The sequence below is a fragment of the Panthera tigris genome, chromosome B3 (genome assembly GCF_018350195.1).
Source record: "Panthera tigris isolate Pti1 chromosome B3, P.tigris_Pti1_mat1.1, whole genome shotgun sequence".
In the NCBI taxonomy this organism is placed as follows: Eukaryota; Metazoa; Chordata; class Mammalia; order Carnivora; family Felidae; genus Panthera; species Panthera tigris.
This window is the reverse complement of record NC_056665.1, coordinates 145,761,815-145,781,539: the sequence shown is the minus strand read 5'-3', so window position 1 is coordinate 145,781,539 and position 19,725 is coordinate 145,761,815. Positions and strand designations below refer to the sequence as shown.

The window sequence follows — 19,725 nt, the reverse complement described above, 5'->3', positions numbered from 1 at the left end:
GTTGTCGCCGGCCTCACTCAACCACAGCCCTCTGCGACACACTCACCAGGAGAGAAGGTTTTCAACGGGACGTGAGCTGACGCCCACATGGTATTCATCTTTAAAGCGAGTGTGTTAACAGGACAGCAGCACCCCCTTAAAACAACCCCCCAGAGAGAGAGGAAGGCAGGAGAGCAGCTGTGCAGGCCGGCCCTCGGTGGGGGGGAGGCGCCAGGGCAGGGGTTCTGGTTCTCGCTGGGGGGGCCCGTGCCGCGGTCGCACCAAACCCAGCATACTTCACGGGGGTCTGAACTTGCAGCACTGAGGGTCCATATGTTCCCCCCACCTCTTCTAAACACTGGAACAAAATAGTCTTTTTAAAAAGGTTTTCTTTCTTCATCTAAGGGATCTCTACACCCAGCGTGGGGCTCGAACGCACAACCTCCACCGACTGATCCAGCCGGGGGCCCCCCAAACGGCCTTTTGAGGGTGAGTCTAGGCCTCACTACGTTCTCTTCACGGCAGGAACAGGAGGGAAAGCTCGATCTGACAAAGCACACGCTCTTCTAAGGCTCTGGCTGAGCCGGAGGGGAGGACAGGCCCACCTGCAGGGAGAAGGTCAGCGCCAGGTCGGTCTCCACTTGTCCACTGGGGGGCAGCACGATCTCGTGGGACCGCAGGATCCGTTTGGAGCCCTGGGACACAACAGGACAGCTTCTCACTCACAAGAGGAAACTGGCTAAGGACGTCACGTCGGCTCCCCGAAAACACTCGGGATGAAAAGCCACAGGTCGGAGGGGGGACGGCACAGGCTCACGGGATTCCCAAAGGCACCGTTGGGGAGACTTCTCAAGAGTCTTAAAAATGTCCACGTCCTTGACCCTCCAAGTCCTCCTGTAGCTGACCAAGAACGGTCCCTGCCACACCTCATGTGACTACCAAAATGCCGCAGCGGGGTCAGGGGGTAAATGGACGGCACCCGTTCAGGTGTGTGAGATGCCAAGCATTTCTGAGGGGTGACTGCCTCCCCAGAAAGCAAAATGTGGTACAAGGTGTAATAATTAACACACGGCAGCGCCGTCACTGGGACCAGATGAGAAGTCTAGAAACACAACTGAAAATACATACATAGATGCACAAAACACAAACTCAGTGTATGATGAGCTCTCAGGTCACTAGGAAAAACTAATCACTAAATACCTGTGGTAAGAAAATAACAAGTCATTTGTACAAAACATACAGGTCTTTACCTCAAGTCCTCTACCAAAATAAACCCCAAAGGCATTAAAGATGTTTCTCACAGTACTGTTTTAAAAGTGACTGTCCTAGGGGCGCCTGGTGGCTCAGCTGGTTAAGCGAGCAACTTCGGCTCAAGTCGTGATCTCACGGTTTGTGAGTTCAAGCCCCATGTCGGGCTCTGTGCCAACAGCTTGGAGCCTGGAGCCTGCTTCGGATTCTGTGCCTCCCCCGCTCTCTCTCTCTCTCTCTCTCTCAAATAAACATTAAAAAAATTGTTTTCTTTAATTTTTTTAACAGTTCATTTATTTTTAAATGTTTATTTATGTTTGAGAGAGAAACAGAGACAGAGCATGAGTAGGGGAAGAGCAGAGAGAGAGGGAGACACAGAATCTAAAGCAGGCTCCAGGCTCTGAAATGTCAGCGCAGAGCCTGACATGGGGCTCTAACCCCCGAACCGGGAGACCATGACCTGAGCTGAAGTCAGATGCTCAACTGACTGAGCCACCCAGGTGCCCCCCTCCCCCGCCAAAATTTTTTTAAACAGCTGTCCCAACATGGACAGACCGGGAGGCTGAATGCTGATTGCAGGAAGCCACGGGACGGACATGGTGTGGCCCCACGTCTGCGGGGCACCAAGGGCAGGTGGGTTCGGAGCCACAAAAGAGAACTGCGGCTACGGGGGGAAGGGGCTCCTGTGGCGTCTGACCAAGACGAGGGTGCAGAGAAGCAGCTGAGGGCAGCAGCGGGAGTGGGTCCAGGACAAAAACAACAGACGTGTGAGTTGATGGGAGTGATGGGGAGGGAGGGGTCCCGGGCACAGCTGCGGGTCCGGGTGGACGGCCTGTGGACCACATGGCATCGGCTGCTCCCGGCCCACACGGAGCTATGGAGCACGCGGACCAGCACCCCCGTCGCCTGAGCTCGCGGGGTCCGTGAATGTGGGCTCTAGCAGCCCGGGACGGGGGTGCAGCGGGCACTCTGTCCCGTGGGGCGTCGGACGGTCTGGGGCCCTAACAGGACAGGCACAGCTGAGGGGGCCGCTCGAAGGAGGAGGCGGCACACGCAGCTGCCGGTGAGCACGGCCACTGGGGGAGGGAGGTGCCTACAGGGCGGACCCCATCCGTAGGGGGGACGCGCCTGCAAAGGGCCACGGGAGGCACCATATGAGCAGCAGGGGGCTGAGAGCCCTCCTGACTCGGGAGTGGACGGGGAACTGGCATCCCTGAAGGGGTCAAGGAAGCACACACGGCACCTCCTGCAGGGCGGCTGGCGGCTGGGTGAAGGCAGTGCTGAGGGCCGCTGCCCCCCAGGGTGGGGGCCCGGGTCAGGTCCTCCTGGAAGAGTGATTTGTTTCAAGGCAAGATCCCACGAGGATCAGAGGGACAGAGAGGGGCCTGAGGATGACCAGCCCCGGGTCAGAGGTTGGCAGAGAAGGGCCGGCGGGCACTGGGCGCACATGCGAGGGTGTGGGCGGCACAATTCTGTTCCGGGAAGGCCCTTGTGCAAGTCACCCGCACACACACACTCGCGTCCCTCCACACTCCCCAGCCGCCAGCCCTTCACGCGGACAGGACTGCACCCTGGTTGTGTGGGGTCCAACCGTGCCAGAGCGCCAGGACCCTCCTCCAGGTCAAGCACCCAGGGCAGAGAGCTGGCCGTGTGGCCATGCCCCCATCTCCAGGACGGCACAGGCACCCTGGGTGGACTGCCCTCACCTGCATCTTGACGGCAATCACCACCGAGACCAGCTCCTTCTCCAGTTCTGTGAACACCACCAGCTTCTTCAAGGTCAGGCTGCACAACCTGCAGGGGCCAAAGGGCTGCTCAGCAGGGCCAGCGCCCTCCCACAGCCCCTGGAGCCCTAGGAAGGCCCGCCCTGGGCAGCTCCAGCCCCAGATGTGGCCCTCGCGTCTCCCCAGGGACCTCAGCTAGGCCCAGGGCCACCCTCAAGGCTCCCTGCAGGTGGTAGGTGCCACTGGGCATCCCCTCACTCCGGAGGGTCGCAGGGAGCGGGTCTCCTGCTTGTGGGGGCGCTCGATGCACGTCTGGGGGCAGGGCAGCCCGGGAAGGGCGCGCAGACCAGGGAAGCCCCCCCAGGTACCGGCTGCCCACCTGCAGTCCCAGCTTCCAGCCTCCGCAGGCCCCGCCCACCCGGCCCCGCCCCCTCGTCTCGACCCCCCCCCCCCCCCCCCCCCCCCCCCACCGCCCTTGCCCCAGGCCTCCTGCCGGCCTGGGCCCTGAGCTTCCGGAACCCTCCCTTTCCCCACTCACCCTCCCACCCCCAAAGCAGGGGACTGGGAAGGGGGGGGCGAGGGCGGGGCCCGGGTGGCCTGGGGGCACGCCCGCACTGTGCCCCGCGGTCAGTGGGGTCCCTTTCTTCTGCTGTTGCTGCGGCGTGTGCCTCGCCCACCTGACATTACAGGACCCCGTCCACGCAGCCTTTCCTCCCGGGAGGCATTGGGGCCTGCCCAGAACAACCCCACCAGGGGGTCCAGGCAGGGGAGCGGGGCTGCGGGGAGGGGCGCGGGCACGGGCGGGGGTGGGGGGGGTGGGCATCACGGAACTCAGCCGGGACCTCTCTCCACGGCTCCCTGAAACCCCGGCCCGGTTTCCCGCCCGGAGGCCAGTGGGCTGCTGACGCGACAGCACCACACCCGGGAGCGCCACCAGCCAGGGCTGCCGCAGCCGGCCACACAGCTCAGGGAGCCGGGCCGAGTCCCAGACACCTGTGCCGGAACCCCACGGGCCCTATTTGGGAAAGGCACTCTGTCCGTGCCCAGCTGAGTCGTCACTCAGTCCCCGAAGCGTGCGTCTAACCCCAAGAGGCAGGACAGGTGCGGCCGTGGCCAGGACGAGGGGTGCGGCCATCTGCTGACTTCGGAGACTCTTCCTGCTCACATTTCTACATCTGGACGGCAGGCAGCGACCGTGCGAGGCAGGCGGGTTCAGGTCTGGATATAGGCCTGCGTGTGGTCAACGGTGTGGCCTTGGAAAGTTCCGTGGGCTCCCTGAGCACTTGCCAACCACCCACGGGGCAGAGATAGCCACCATGGTCCTGGGCATGGAGCTGAGACCCCACTGCCATTGTGGGCATGAAATGAAGAAGGACCCTGCTGTTGTGTGTTTCATTAGATTCTGTATTTTTCTAGCTGACATCCTTTAATTACGGGCCAACTCCTGGCCAGAACCACTTCCATCTCCCCTGAATCCACAGCCCATACTCTGAATCCCTCCTTAAGCAACCCTCAACACCAACCTAATGTCCCTCTGCCCTAAGCACCCAGGGCCAGCCCCCAGGACCTGCTGCCTCCTGTTTCCAGGGGCTGGTGAAGGACAGTAAACTCTCCTCTCAACGGCAGTCACGTCTCTGATAAGCTAGGACCGGCACACGCCACCCATTCCCATCCCGGGCCGAACGCCAGCCTGTCACAACGCGGCACTCAGGGCCACGTGGCGGACGATGGTGACGGCACCGCACTCCACTGAGCCCACAGGGGCCAGGAGACAGACGTGAGGGCCTCCCCCGGCAGCGAGGCAGGTGACTCGGCAGCAGGAGGGCTCCAGGCTGCGACGGCCCCGGACACGCGTGCGCCCTGGGGAAGCCCAGCCTGCTCTGCCCGGCAGGCAGCTCTGAGTCTGCAGGAAACAGACTGCCAAGACGTCGCGTACAACTGGCATTGCTTCATCTTCAAAGAACAGAAGTCACGTAAAGTGTGTTCTCTGACCAACACAGACTCCGCTAGAAATCAACAGTAAAGGGGCACCTGGCCACCTTGGTCGGTGGAGCACGAGACTCTTGATCTCAAGGTGGTGAGTTCGAGCCCCACGTTGGCCGTGGAGTCTACTTAAAACCAAAACAGAAAACCCAAACAGACAAAAAGAAATCAACAGTAGACAGGTGGCTGGAAACGCCAACCACTGGGGACAGCAGGCAGCGCTCGGACCCAGGAGGAAAGCTCAGAGGAGACCAGAAGTACCTTGTGGGGTCGTGAGTGAGATGGGAGCGGAGACCCCTGGGAGGCAGCTACAGCCACTCCTGTGCCCGCTCACACTGGGCAGTGAGAAAGGCCTCAAGTGCCCAGGCTGGGCTCCACCTCAAGATCTTGGGAAAGGAGCCAACGGAACCCAGAGCGAGCGGGCAAGGAAGTAAGGAGACAAAAGCAGTACCAAGAAATTGAACATAGAAAAACAATACGGAAATAAAATATAGAGTAAAGAATAAAACAAAACGAAAACTGGTTCTTTGGGAAGAGCAATGGAACTGATAAAACCCCTAGCCTAACAAAGAAAAAAGAGGACAGAACCACCAATACCAGAAACGAAAGAAGGTCACAGGGTGTCAGGGACAAGGACCCCGGTAGACAGCGGGAAGTCTGGGGGCTTGCACACGACATAACGATACGTAACAGTGTGCGACGCGACCCCGAACCTACAAACTGCCGCGGACCATGAACAGATCATCCCAACAGCCTAATCCATTAGACAAACTGAAGGGCAAAACACCTCCTGAAAAAGAAAACTCCAGGTGGATTTAACCAGACACCAAAAGATGAAACAACACCAATTGCATGTAGTATCTTCCAGAAAAGAGAAGAGGAAGGAATACTTCTCAACTCATTTTATGAGGTCAGCAATTACCCTGATACCAACACCAGACAAAAACATACAAAAAAAGAAACCTATAAACCAGTATTCCTTTATGAACACAGACATAAAGATCTTCAACAAAATATTAGCACACTGAACTCATCATGTATGGAAAGAAATGAGTATAACATGTCACGACTACCTGGGTCTGTTCCAGGAAGGCAAGGCTTATCAACATTTATAACCAATCAGTGTAATTAACCCCATCAACAGGCTAAGTAAGAAAAACCATAAAATCTCAACCGATTTTTAAGAATTGACAAAATTCAATCCCATTTGTGATCAAAACTCTTGGCGAACTGGGGGCAGACGGGAACATGCTGAGTGGCCAATGTCGTGCTGGCGGCAGGACGGGCCAGCACCTGAGACCGAGAGGCAGGCCTCCCCCTCACCGGGGGTAGGCTGTCCCCTGCAGCACAGCACAGAGCTGAAGGCCTGCCTATGCAATAAGGCAAGAAAAGGAAAAACACAGCTCTTGTTTGCGTAACACAATAGTTTATGCAGAATAGCCCAAGGAATGTGGGAAAATGTGGAAGCCCCCAAACTAATGAGCTCACTAGCAAGATCATATGATACAAGTTCAAAAGATAAATAGTCCCATTTCTACATATTGGCAACGAACAACTGAAAGTCAGTTTCCTAAAACTGCCATTTGTAGGAACTCCAAAAACAAAAAGAAAATACCCAAACGTAACAAGACCAGTGTGGGACGTGCCAGCTAATGAAAGGGGCCAGCCAAGGGTTCAGCAGGTGGACCTGAGCCACCGCATGGGGCATCAGTGTTCCCCAGACTAGACCTGCAGGCTTAGCACCCGTGAAATCCCAGCACTGCTCTTTGGTAGCTACCAGTAAGCTGGCTTTTAAGTTCACGCAGAATGGCAAAGGAACTAGGGTAATCAAAAGGACTCTAGGGGCTCCTGGGTGGCTCAGTCGGTTGGGTATCCAACTTCGGCTCGGGTCATGATCTTGAGGTTCTTGACTTTGAGCCCTGGGTCCGGCTCTGTGCTGGCAGCTCAGAACCTGGAGCCTGCTTCAGATTCTGTGTCTCCCTCTCCCTCCCTCCCTCTCTCTCTCTCTCTCTCTCTCTCTTTCTCAAAAATAAACAAACATTAAAAAAAAAAAAAAAAAAAAAGGACTCTGAAGAGGAGAACCGAGGAAGGCGAGGGCTGTCCGGATCCGCAGGGACCTGCGCGCTGCTCGCAGGGCAGAGGCAGGGAGGTACAGGACAGACACAGGAAGTCCACTGTGCTAGACTTCACCAAAATTTTGTGAAAAATGGAAAGGGGCTAGGACTGGCAGAAAATACTTGCACACTGCGTATCTGACCAAGGGTTTAATCCACAATATATAAAGCACCCTCAAAATTCAACAGCAGGAACATAAAGAATCCAATTAAAAAACAGGCAAAAGATTTGCAGATGCTTCACCAAAAAAGACATACAGACAGCAAAGCAGCACATGAAAAGATGTAAATGAAAACCAACAAGGTCCCTGCCCCACCCCTACTGCAGGGGTGGTTCTGGGCGGACTGTCCAGTGTCCTGAGCCTGGTTGAGGGGGTAACATGGACCTCAAAGCTGGGGACAAACACGGCGGCAGGCTGAACTTTACTGTAAGTTGTGAACAGTAAGTTTTCAAAAATTAAAAGATGCCACAAGACCCAAGGGAGGCCTTATCTGGGTCCTGCTGCGAAGAAACAAATTATCTGAAATGCCCACACAGCCCCTCTTTGGGTCTCGAGCTCCTCAGGGCTTTTCACGACGCCTGTTTCTAGACAACTGGTTAGACTGGGCAGGGGCTGGGGTGGGCCCAGCATCTGCTTTCCACAGCTGGGACGGACACGACTGTGTCTGGGGGAGTGGCACCCCACTCTGACGTGTCCTCGTCACAGGGACCCCTAGAGAGGCCACGAACAGAGCCTCGGACTTTCTGTGGGAAGGGAAGGGTGTCTCTTCTCGAAGCCTCTGCAGGCGACTCGTGGCCGTGCAGAGGGTCCGTCTACACTGCCGCTGACCGGCTTGCCTCCAGAGTTACGCCTTCCGGATGGGCAGGACAATCACAAGCCATTTGGATTTCCCTCTTTTTTCTTTCTTTCTTTTTTTTTTAAATTCTAAGATACGTTTGAGCTGATGCGACGTGCAAACAACATGAGAAGCATCCAAGGAGTCATTTGCATACAGACACTGAGCCAGATGGAAGAAACATCACTTGTTTTTCTACAAGATGGGTTCGGAGAGAAAGGCCTGAGGGCTGGGTTATAGATTATAGCCAAGGACGAGAGTCATTGCATAACACCAGGCCCGCAAGGAAATCATGAGCAAATCCGCTGAAAACACCCCACCAACGATGATTCATCACTAAGCTGGGGCTGTTACTGTGTCAGACGCCCTGCAACGTAGCAGCCTCAGCAGTAACAGAAAAGGAGGCCGCGCTGTCAGTACGCCCACCGTGCCCCCAACGGGCGAAAACCCGGCATCCCATCCGAGGGACACCGGCCCCCCGCCTGCCCTCTCCTCCCTCTGGGATGGCGTCTGCTCGGGACTGGAAAGCCCACTGCACAGCCAACCCCGGAGGAGCGCGGTCTGGCTTTCTGAGGCACAGAAGCGTGGGGCTTCCAGAAGCACCGCGGTGACATCACTAACACCCAGCCATCCCACGCCGGAAATCAATAACCCCTCTGCGTTGACTTCAGATCTTTTTAAAGAGATCGGGGCCAGAACCACAGACACCCGCCGTGTGCCCGCCGTGTGCCTCCCCGCCCCGCCCTCCTTCCCCTTTGCGGGAGCCACCATGGGGGGGGGGGGTCTCCTTCCAGGAGTCGGCCAGCCGTCCCCCAACCGCCCCCCCCCCACCCTTTCCCCCCAGAGGCCACAGTCCTGCCCGGCGGGCAGCCGGGTGAGGCCCCTGAACAGCCAGGTGGTGGAACCTGAGCAGGGGTGACGTGTGGCTCCCCCCTTGCTCGTTCCTTCTCCAGGCCGCGGTGTCTGGGCCCAGGCAGCCACCCTGACCCAGACATGGACGAGACGTGCCGTCCGTCCCTGGACCACAAACACCTGCGGGGCTACCCCAGGTGGGGGGTGGGGGTGGGGAGGCTCAGTTTCTGGTTCCCCGATGGTGCCAGACTGCCAGGCACACTGTTGTCACCACACACACACACACACACACACACGCGCGCGGCAGGGCATGGTTTCTGAGGTGGCACGGCGCACGTCACACAGCCTACGTGTCTGTGACGTGTCCTCTCCACCCCACACCTGGTTTCTCTCGGACTGCGGCAGCGCTGGACCACCTGATAAACGCGCGCTCCCGTACCACGCGAGCACGTGGCCTGTCCACCCTCTCCGGGTGCCTGCAGACACACAACACGCTCTGGTCCACACGTGCTCCGAGGGGCAGCCACATGCAGGGGGCTGCGTGGTCCGGGCTCTGCCCAGAGCTCCCAGGTTACGGGACTAATGTGCATCCTACTGGCCCAGGGGCGTGCTGACCCGCACACACACTCGGGGGCCCGGGACGGCCACCAGGACCCAGGCGGCTTCCGGAGGCGGGAAGTCCAAGACCAGGACGCCGGCAGGACCGCACCTGGGACAAGGGTCCGTCCCAGGCCTCTGTCCTCGGCTCGCGGGCGGTGGCCCTCACACCCCCGCCCTTTGCACACGTGTCCGTGGCTGTGCTGCGCTAGGACCCGCCTAACGGCCTCGTGTTTCCCAAACGTCCTGACGAACGGTCTCACCGTCTCAACTTACCACCTCTGCAAGGCTGTGACCACACTCGCCCCCGAGGTGCTTCTGGAGTTAGGGATTCGACGTGTGATTCGAGGGGGAGGCAGTGGGGCTCGGGACGCTCACCAACACCCCGAGGCAGCAGTCTTTCCGTCTGGGTCTGTGTTTCCCCCTTGCGCTTGCTGCCGGGAGGTGCCCGTGGCCGCGAGCACGGCCTGCAGCCCGTCCGTGCCCTCCGCCCGTCCCTCTCGCGCGCGGTGTCTTCTCACCGCCCAGGACTCATCTACTCTGGAGGCATTCGCGGCAGATACCATCTCCTGGCCGCAGGCGGTCACGCGAAGGTGTTTCCCGCGTGCTTACGTAATAAACGCGTCTCACGGTTTAGGCCTCGGGGCGCACTCTCGCGCGCCGTTCTTTGAGCCCGGCCCCCTCCTCCCGACCGCTCCTCCTGCTTTGACGCCCAGGGCATTCGGGCGCCCCGGGCCGTGCTGTGTGTGCAGAGACGGTCATTTACGGGTGTCCGGCGGTCCCCTAGTTCGAGGGCTCGTCCTGTCCTTACGGACGCCCGGGCCCTCTCCGAAGCCTGCCGTGGTCCCAAGGGTGATTCTGCGCTCATCCGTCTGTACTTGCGCCAAACTGACAGTATTAATTAGTACAGCCTATTTAAACAAACACCCGTCTGCTGCGGAAGGAAGGTACGCCGCCAACGCGGACACCCTTCACTCTTGCCTCAAGCCACCGGTCTGTTCCACGTAAACTGTAGGCTTAGCTCGCAGGGGTCTTTCCCCGCCTGGGTCCTCGTGTGCCTGACTTCTGTCTGGGCAGCGGAGTCTGTGCACCCCTCGCCCAGGTGCTTCCTGTCCTGGGGCGAGTGCCACGTGCCTTCGAGGCCCGCGTCCACTTGATTCCTAGACAGACACCCCTTGTTCTCGTGACTAAAGCTGCTTTTATTTTCCAGCTGTTACTGCAGGCATTTCGACACGGACCCTGGACGCTGCTCTTGGACCAATCAACATTACAGAACTCCTGTTTTCAGGGTCCTACTGCCCTTAAAAAGCGGATGCCTTTCCAGTCTCCGCAGCACTTTGTAGGAGACAGGACTTATCTCTTAAAGAGTTGGTGAAATTCACCAATAAAACCATACGACGCTGTTTAGGGAACAGGAGGTTTTAACGCAACTTGACTAAATTGTAGTGTAATTCACGTTTTCTCTTTCACCAAGTCAGTTTTTCATTCATGATCTCACCAACTGCCCTCTCAGGTTTCATATTAATCGGCGTTGTCTGCCGCGCTCCTGACGTTTCCCTGCCAGCTCCTCCCCACCACGTCTGTATGTGCGTTCTCCGACTCTTCCCCCCTTTTGCCAAAGGCTGGCCACGTTCTCGGCCTTTCCCCGCAGTGGGCCTCCGGCTCCGTTAAGTCACCGTTGTTTCTATCTCATGACGCTGGCTCTTTGCGACCTCCATTTTTCTGTCTTAGACTCACGCTGTTCTCCACATGCCCGTGACGGACGCTCACTAGGTCCCCAACATCTGCACTCCGAATGGGGGTGTCCGTGCTCAGGAGCGACGCTGGCGTGGGGGCAGCAACACGGGGTTCTGGACTCCACCATCCCATGCGCACCACCTCCGCGAGGGGTCGGGCAGGGCGGCCGCTGTTTCCTGCGACCCCACCACGGACGTGCCGCTGGGGCCCACCAGCCACCCCCGGCCCCCTCCCCGGCTCCAGCCCGGCCCTGGGGCCTCCCTCGTGCAAGTGGACCTCCCGGGGATCTCCTTGGTTTGTTCAAGCGTGGGTGTGCGCCCAACGACGGTTTCCTCCTCTCTCTCCAAGGCAGCCGGCCTGGCCCCGGGTAAGGTCATCCTAGGTGTGTGTGTGGGGGGGGCGGTTAACGTGAGACGCCTGTGCTCCTGGCAAGGGGGAGTCCGTGTCTCTGCGTACGAGGCCCTGAACACACACTTCGCTCCCCAGGGTCTCTGGTTCCCGCCGTGAGGGAAGAGCCCACCCACAGGGCAGCCGGCCACGGCAGTCGGCAGAGGCTCCCCTGACCCAGGACAACTGGACGCCCGGGCCGGGCTGTGATCGGGCTGGAGCAGGCGCCAGGCCCCCTGCCCCCGGGCCTCTGTCTCTGCACCAGGTCCGGGCGCTACGGCTTCCGAGTGTTCTATGGTCAGTGGTCTTCGTGGGGGGTCAGGGGGTCAACAGGACGGAGCCCCTGGAAGGAGGGCAGGCCTCCCGGCTGCCGCAGGGAGCCCCCCACGCCCAGGCCACGAACAGAAGGGCCGGCTCGGGTGCCGGGCGGAGGATGGACACCTGGGTCGTGAGGGCCAGCGTCTGGAAGAGGAAGGTACCGGCAGGTGAGAGGGGACAGCAGTTGGGGGCAAGGGTGGAAGAGAAATGGTTGCACAGGAGAGGGGACTCGGGGGGGTGGGCCACGACCACTCGAGGTGACCTGTACTGGCAAGGGCACAGGACCTGGAGGGCGGGGACCGAGTGCGGGATCGAGGTGAGTGTGAACTGAGCCATGGGACCCTGGGACAGAAGGCTGGCAGGGAGGCCAGGGCGGGGAGCAGAGCACCCTGTGAAAGGGAGAGTGGGGTGCAGGGGCCTCCCCCTGGGCCTCTCAACATGGCCCCACAGGCCAGAACACGCATGGCGGGGGGGGGGGCAGGGTCAGGCGCTCTGCCCTGGGGTCAGGGAAGGTGCCCTGGGGAGGGCAGGTGACAGGGGCCAACACCGTTCCCTCAGGGCGGTGACACGAGGTGGGGGACAAGATCCCGAGGCCCCCTGGTTTAAGTGAGTTGCAGAATAAGTGAAATTACAGAAACTTCACAGAAACCTGATTTTGCAGAAATTTTATACACGCGAGGCCTGCAAGGCCTTTCCACCTCCACCGGAGCGTCTTGTGGTGGCTGGGAGGACGCCCACCCGCCCCTCCCCCAGTCCTGACCTTTGGGACCCACGCGCTGGCCCCACCGCTCCCCATTACTGGGCCAGCACCTGCGCCCCCGCCCCCCAGGACCTCAATTCCAAGCTGGAGGAAAAGCCTCGAGGGGGGGAGACAGAGCTGGGAGCAGCACAGGGAAGAGGGACCCCCCACACACACATCCTCACGTGTGACACAAACCAGAGACGGGAGCCCGTGCAGATGCAGTGGCCTAGGAGGTGTGTGTGCCACTAACCAAATTACTCACGAGGAGCTGCGTGGGGACAGTTCTCCAAAGGTGGGGTCTGAGTGGGGCACCATGGGGGTCCCTCGGGCTCCAGGAGGTCAAGGGACAGAGGAAGGTCAGTCCCCACCTGTGGGGGGGTCTGGTTGGCCTGGGGCTTTGGAGACCACACCTCAGTCTGCAGGCAGACCTGTCACGTGTCTCGTGGGCTCCCCTCTGGGTCTCCAGCTGAGTCCAGCCGGACACTGAGGGTCAGAGCTGGTCGACACCACGGTTTCAAGTCCCGACCCCTCCCTCTGTGAGTGTTAATCGCTACAGCATTATTTTGGGGGACAGTTTGGCAATGTCCAGTTCCCTTTATTGAAGTAAAACATACGTAACATAAAATTTACCACTTTTAATTGTGCAGTTGGGAGGCATTAAGCACGTTCACACTGTCACACGTCCATCACCACCGTCCGTCTCTAGAACTTTCCATCGTCCCCAACCTGAAACTCTGTTCCCGTTCAACGCTCACCACCACCCCCCTCTGTCCTGCTCTGTGTCCGTATGGACCCGACCCCTCTAGGGACCTCGCGGGAGTGGAATCTGTGTCCTCTAGGACTGGCTTGTCCCTCAGTGCAGTGTCCTCGCAGCTCACCCACGTGCGAGCAGGGCCAGAATCTCCTCCGTCTCTAAGGCTTGTTTATTCACTCACCCCGTGATGGACACGGGCCGCTTCCGTGGCCCAGCTACCGTGCATCATGCTGTTTCCAGTTCCTTCGGGACACCCAGCCGGGAGCGCGGCTGCTGGGGGCTGTGTGCTCAGCACCTCCCCTGTGACCCCCAGGCTACACCAATTACGTTCCCCCAACAGGGCACGGCGTTCTGGTTTTTAACGTTCGGTCAACAACTTTCGCCAGCAGGGTTCTCCCACAAACAGGGCTCCACAGCGCCACGTGTCCCCCAGGCCCGTCCAGAGAGTGGGCACGCCCATGTGCCGCACCCGCTCACTCACTCGCTCACTCGCCCGCTCACTCACTGGCTGCAGGCTCTGAGCAGACAGTGCGTGGAGAACACACTGACCCCTCAGAGCGGAGGGGCCGACACGTCAGGGGCCGCGTCCCCACCTGGGCCCTGCCCGCAGCTCGGCGCCTGCATGGCCGGGGGAGGGGCCCAGATGACGGATCCTGCCGGGAGGAGCGCCAAGACCCCCGTCTTCTCCACAGGCTGTGCCTGCTCCTGGGGTACCGGGGCTCCTGCGAGGGGCCTCCAGTTTCTTTTTTGTCTGTTTCCACCTATTTCAGCTCCAGTCTCCAGTTCTTCTCAGCTTCGTCTGGCCCGTCGTGCGGAGCCTTCTGCGTCTGCCATTGAGTTCCGGCAGCCACGGCGGAATGTTCTGGAATGTTCTTTCACCAGACCCTCCCATCCCCATTTCACAGATGCAGGCGTGTGCCACTGTTGAGTTCTGCCCTCCCCCCGCCCACCCACTCTCCCTTGCTCTGCTGGGCCTGGAGGCCGGTGGCTGCTAGAATCTAGAGCAGGGACCAGGAGGCCACCAGGCTCCAGCCTCTGCCCTGGGCGTCCGTGCCTCGGCTCCACCCTCCCACTACCGGTTGACCCGGTGGCCCTGGTCCTCCTCCCAGGGCTCCTCCTGAGGCTCCAGCCCTCCTTGGCTCTGCCGGGCCTCAGGAGGGGGCACACCAGCACCTGTGCCCACTCTGGTCTTCTGTACCCTTCCCGCTAAGATGGAAAGTTCCCAAAATGAAGCCTCTCTCCAGTGTGTGGCCTGTGTCCTCCAGACCACCCAGGGGTGAAGCCCAGGCCTCCTGCCCCTGCCTCTCTCCATCTCTTGGATGCCCTCCGTTCTGTCCTCCTCTGCATCCGCCCCGTGGCTCCGTGCGGTCCTGCTGGTGCCCGCTGGTATGGAGATGCCTCGCTGCCAGAGCCTGGTGCCTGTCCCCGTCCGGCCTCTGGGCAGGCCCGACGGGCAGCGTCGACCGAGACTTCCTGCACTGCCGGCCCAGGATCCGAGCCGGCCCGCGCTCAGCCGCCTTGTGACCCCCGCCACCCCATCCCCCGCCCCGGGCGGCGACCAGGGCCCTGCCGCCGTGTCACTGCCTCTTCTCCCCTCACCGAGGGCCCTCGGGGCTGGGAAACGTTCGCTTCCCACCGTCTGGACTGGCCCCAGGAACCAGAACAGCACCCCGCGCACACAGGCAGGTCCTCGCCCAGGAAGACGAGAGCCAGGGACACCAAGCCGCGTGGAGGAAGGCGCAAGACCCCAACTCTTCCTGAGATGGGGAAATGCGGACGCCAGCACAGAGAGGTCAGAGATGGACCACAGATGCGGGAAGACAGCTGCTAGCAGACAAAGGGCCAAAGTCCCGGGAACAAAGCCTCTCACAGAAGCACAACAAAGAGACAAACAATCCACAGAACGGGGGCGATGGCCACGAAGAGGCGACCCACAGAAGTGCAGACCCACGACCCCAGTGACCTCAGGCTCCAGAACCTTCCGGGGCTCTGCTCACCCCTTGCTGCCCGGAGCCCCGAGGGCACAGCAGTTCGTACTTCTCACCCCCCACCGCGAGGGACACCTCCCGTGTGCACCTCGGATTTGTGAAATGAGTCAGGGCAGAAGACCCTCAGCCCCCAGCGAGCGGCCCCCAGGAGTGGCGGACTGTCCCCCGGGACGTCCACACGCCCGCCCGTCTGCCACACGCCGCAGCCCACCGCCCGCCACCGCTCCTGAGCCGTGAGCCTGGCTCCCCCACCCCCACTGGCAGCCGGGGTCCGGGCAGACCACGCGTCACACGGGCTCACCTGCTGCTGGTCTCGAATCTACGACCACCCGAGCCCCATGTCTTAGAATCACTCTCAGAATCACCGTTTTAAAGTGTTCGAGTCGGTGGCACTTAGTACACGCAGAGCGTTGAGCAGCCGCCGCCTCCAATTCCAGAACATTCTCGTCAGCCTGCAGAGAAAGCCCTGCCCCTCGGCCGTCACCCCCATGGCCTCCCCCAGCCCCTGGCGGCCAGCAGTCTGCTCTCCCCTGTGGGTCCCCCTGCTGGGACGGTTCACAGAAAGGGAACCGCTCGACAGGCGGCCGCAGTGCCTGGTTCTCCACCGGGAGCCTTTTCCAGACTCGTCCGTGCTACATCCACGTTCCTCCGTGGGCAGGATAACCCTCTCTGCACGTCTTGTTCGCGCATCATCCACCGATGGACGCGCGGGTCGTCCACGCCTTCTGGCAACTGTGAGTAGTGCTGTGAACATTCAGAGGAGTCCCCCCTTATCCGAGGGGGGCGCGCTCTGAGACCCCCCTGAATCCTCGGGCAGTCCTGACCCCCACAAGCACATGCTTCTCCTCTCCACACACAGCCGGGACAAGGGTGAACCTACAAACCAGGCACAGGAAGGGGTCAACAACCGTGGCCGGCCGTAACGGGACAATCCTAGCGATACGCCGCAAGGGAGGCCGCGTGACCGTGGTGTCCTGCGGCCCGGGATGACGGGGGACATGAGATGCCAGGGACGAGGTGACTGAGGTGAGTGGCGCTGGCTTGTGACCAAGCGTGAGGCAGCACTGCCCTCCAAGCACCGCCGGGGGACCACCACCCTGCCCCAGGTGGCGGCTGACGCCCGTGACGGACTGCCGGGCGGGCTTCGGCTGGAGTCCCTGCCCCTCTCAGGAAAGACCGGTTTGCTGGGCCACGTGGTAACTCTGCTGAACCTTCTGAGGGCCTGCACACTGCTCCAGGGCGGCCGAGCAGGGACCCCGCCAGGCCCGGCCCTCTGGATGGCACCCGGCGCCTGCAGGGACGAGACCACTTTACGGGTCTCTGCAAAACAAGCGGCACCGGGGCTGGCCCTCTGAGCAGAGGCCGACTTCTACTGTTCTCCTCCAGGCACCGGGGGAACGGTTGAAACCGCGGCCACGCGTGGGGCGCACCTCCGGGGTCCCAGACGCGCTGACTCTGCGTTTGGCAGGAGGGAAAACCAAGGGGCCCTTTGTCTTCAGGAGCTGACCCGCCTGTGCGGTCGCGTGTCTGCCCCGGTGGGAGCGGGGGCTCTGTGCTGGCAGCTGGCCGGGGGCGCCCACGCCCTGCCCACCTCTCGGGGAGCAGCCAGCCCAGGAGCGGGGCCGGGGCGGACGCGGAAGGCCAGCCTGCCCCACGCAGGCCCCAAAAGTGCCACAAGTCTACGCAGCCGGACCACGGCCTAGTCTCGGGGCAAGGCTGGGGCACGTGGAGGCCTGGAGCCTCGCGTTTGGCCCAACGTGCTTCCTGTAGAAACGTGCCAGCAACGGCGAGCCGTGGCCAGCTTACAAGAGCAAGCTCCGCCAAGGGCTAAGGGCTCCTGTTCCACCCACGTCCTGAGCATAGGTCACCTGCCCCTGGCAGCCCAGGGTGGCCGCTCTCTCTCACTGGCCCGGCTCAGCTTTCTCTGCTGTCCGAGCCTTATCCGGACACGGCTGCTTCCTGCTAATCCGGAGGCAAGGTCAGAGGTGCCGTCTCAGTGTCTCTGCTGGCTGGCATGTGGGGCCAGAGTGGCCTTTGTCACCGAAGCTGGGAAGCCCTGCAAGGGGGACGGAGGAGGAGCGGCTGGGTCACCGTGAGCCCACCTTCGGGCCCCGGCCCGGCCAGCCTGCCCACGGTGGGGCCAGGGCACAGGCGGAAGGGGCGGAGGAGCCGGTCCCCGAGCGAGGTGTTGCCGTCAGAGGCCAGCGTGGCCACCCGCAGGGAGGAGCCGGGCACTCGCAGAGAGCACTGCGTGTCCGTCAGGCAGAGCTTCAAGGGGGCCTGGGACCCCGAAACTCCAGCCAGCCAGCAATGCCACCATGTTACACAAGGGCATTGGCTGTCGGCCAATGCCTGCTCTGGGACCAGCCACGGGGAGGTCTCCTGGGCCAGTGTCCTCCACCTGGGTGACCCAAATGCCCCAGAGGTCACCCTCGGCCCCTCATCCTCCAGCGCAGCAGCCTCAGGCACGAGGGGAACCCCACATGGTCTCCGGCAGGCGAGGCCCTGCCCAGCGCTCTCCCTCCCGCCTGCTGAGGCCTTTACTTTTGCAGAGGCGGCCCCGGCCAGCGCCTGGGAAGAGAAGGACGCCATCCGGCAACAGGGGTGGGGACGGCAGGCTGGGGAGCCCCCAGGGCACCTCGGTCGAACCCTGTGTCCCTCCAGAGTGGCCTGCAGGCTGGACTTCAGGGACACAATGATGGTTCTGGGTGGCCCTGCTCCAGGCAGGTGATGCTCGGCCAGCTGCCGGCCCTAGGGTCTGCCCAGACAGGGTCAGGCGCCAGCCTTTCTCTGGCCAAAATCCACCCGCTTCCCGCCCCTCCCTGACAAGGGCAGGGAGGGGTGTGAGCACACTCGGTGGTGAGCCTGGAAGGGGGCGGCCTCGCTTTCCAGCTCCTCTGGCTCCCCCAGGGGCTCACCCCCCCAGCCAGGCTTGCCCCAGGCACGTCCCCAGGCTAACCCAGAAAGCAGCCGGAACCTTGTCTCTGGGGACAACAGGTGCCCCACGCTGGACAGTACCGCCCTGAGCGATGGGTGTCCACGAAGGCCAAGGGGAGCGGGACCCACGCTGACGGCGGGGCGCTGTGCCACAGGCTGTCCCCCCCACGGGCAGGCTCAGTGGAGCGGCAGAACCAGCCCTGCTGGGCGTGGAGTGCTTCCAGCTCGTCTAATGACCACAGTGCGCCCGGGGCAGCCCGACCTCCCAGAGGTGACGGGTGGCGTGGGACCCCGAGGGGCAGCGGGTGGGTGGGAGTCATGAGGCGAAGGAGCTTCTGTGGTCCCGGCACCTCCGACGCCTTACACCAGGGGTGGCCCAGCAGAGCCCCAGGCCGAGTGGGCGCTCCCCCCTGGAGCCCCTGCCAGCACACAGCACAGAGCCCCGGCACCGCACCCCCCACGCCGGGCTCGGCTGGGCCCCAGGTCGAGGCAGATAAGGAGCCGCGAGGCCGCCCGCAGGAGGCCTGTGTCGGGGAGCGGGAGAGTGCACGGCTGCGGGCGTCCCCCCAAAACCCCGGGGGGGCAGTGCGTGCCACACGCTAAATTTTGTTTCCCCCCAAATTCGTGCTGAAACGGCCCCCCACCTCTGGCATCATGGCGGTAGGAGGTGGGACCTGGGCGGTGAGGCCCGGGCGGGATGGACCCCAGGCTGCCGGACTAGGACCCCCACAGGCACTGCTCCATTTGTGCCGTGAGGCGTCCCTAGGGAAGCCTCCACCAAGGAAGCCCAGGTGCCCCAGGACTGCTCCCCTCCCCACCGAGAGGGCAGCAGGGGTCCGTCCCGCAGGAGCGTGCTGCATCTGCGACGGCCGCGTCAGGGGCCGGGTGGCAGGGCGGTAACGTGCAGGCTGGCCCGATCCGGGACAAGGAGAGGGACAGCGGTGACGCTGACCGCGGATTCGCGCCGTGCGCACCAAACCACAGGAAGCCCTTCCAAGCAACCAGAGAGCACTCCCTCCCCACGAGGAACCTCCAGCAGGCTTCTCCCCAACTTCTCAAAATCGCCGCAGAGGCCAGAAGACAGAAGCGTCCGAGGGCCCCGGGAGGGCGGGGCAGAGGCGAGGCCGTCCCCTGTGGCTGTCTCGCAGGGGCCAGGGTGGCGGGGAGGGGGCGGCTTTCCCTTCAAAGGCAGCGCAAGCCAGTAACAGACAAATGGACAGAAAACTTTCCTGGAGACGCTAATAAAGGAAGGCAAATCAGTCTCGATCGGTTTCCTCGGAGAAAAATGGCCAAAAACGCAAAGAGAAGGAAGCACGACAAACGCGTGTGACAGGTGCCGCAGACGTACAGACCTGGAGTCAGAAGTGGGTTTGTGCGAGAGAGCGGCCCTCCCGGGCGGGGCGGGGGCTGCCGCGGCCACAGCTGGCCTGTGCTGAGGACACAGTGGGATTCGAGCAGAGGACAGAAATGACAAGGGGCCCGTCACCAGGAAGCCGAGCCGAGGCCAGCTCCAGCCACGCCAGACCAC

At 61.5% G+C, this 19,725-nt stretch overlaps 1 protein-coding gene across 2 annotated transcripts in view; it reads right to left on the bottom strand.

The window, feature by feature from the left end:
• Positions 1 to 19,725, bottom strand: part of PACS2 (phosphofurin acidic cluster sorting protein 2) — a 53,671-nt gene that overhangs the window by 21,816 nt on the left and 12,130 nt on the right. For both annotated transcript variants that reach the window (XM_042990745.1, XM_042990746.1), the window contains exons 2-3: positions 2,934 to 3,021; positions 585 to 674 (exon numbers count right to left, since the gene is read on the bottom strand). In XM_042990745.1, the coding sequence (XP_042846679.1) occupies positions 585 to 674; positions 2,934 to 3,021 (178 nt within the window). The remainder of the gene's footprint in view (positions 1 to 584; positions 675 to 2,933; positions 3,022 to 19,725) is intronic.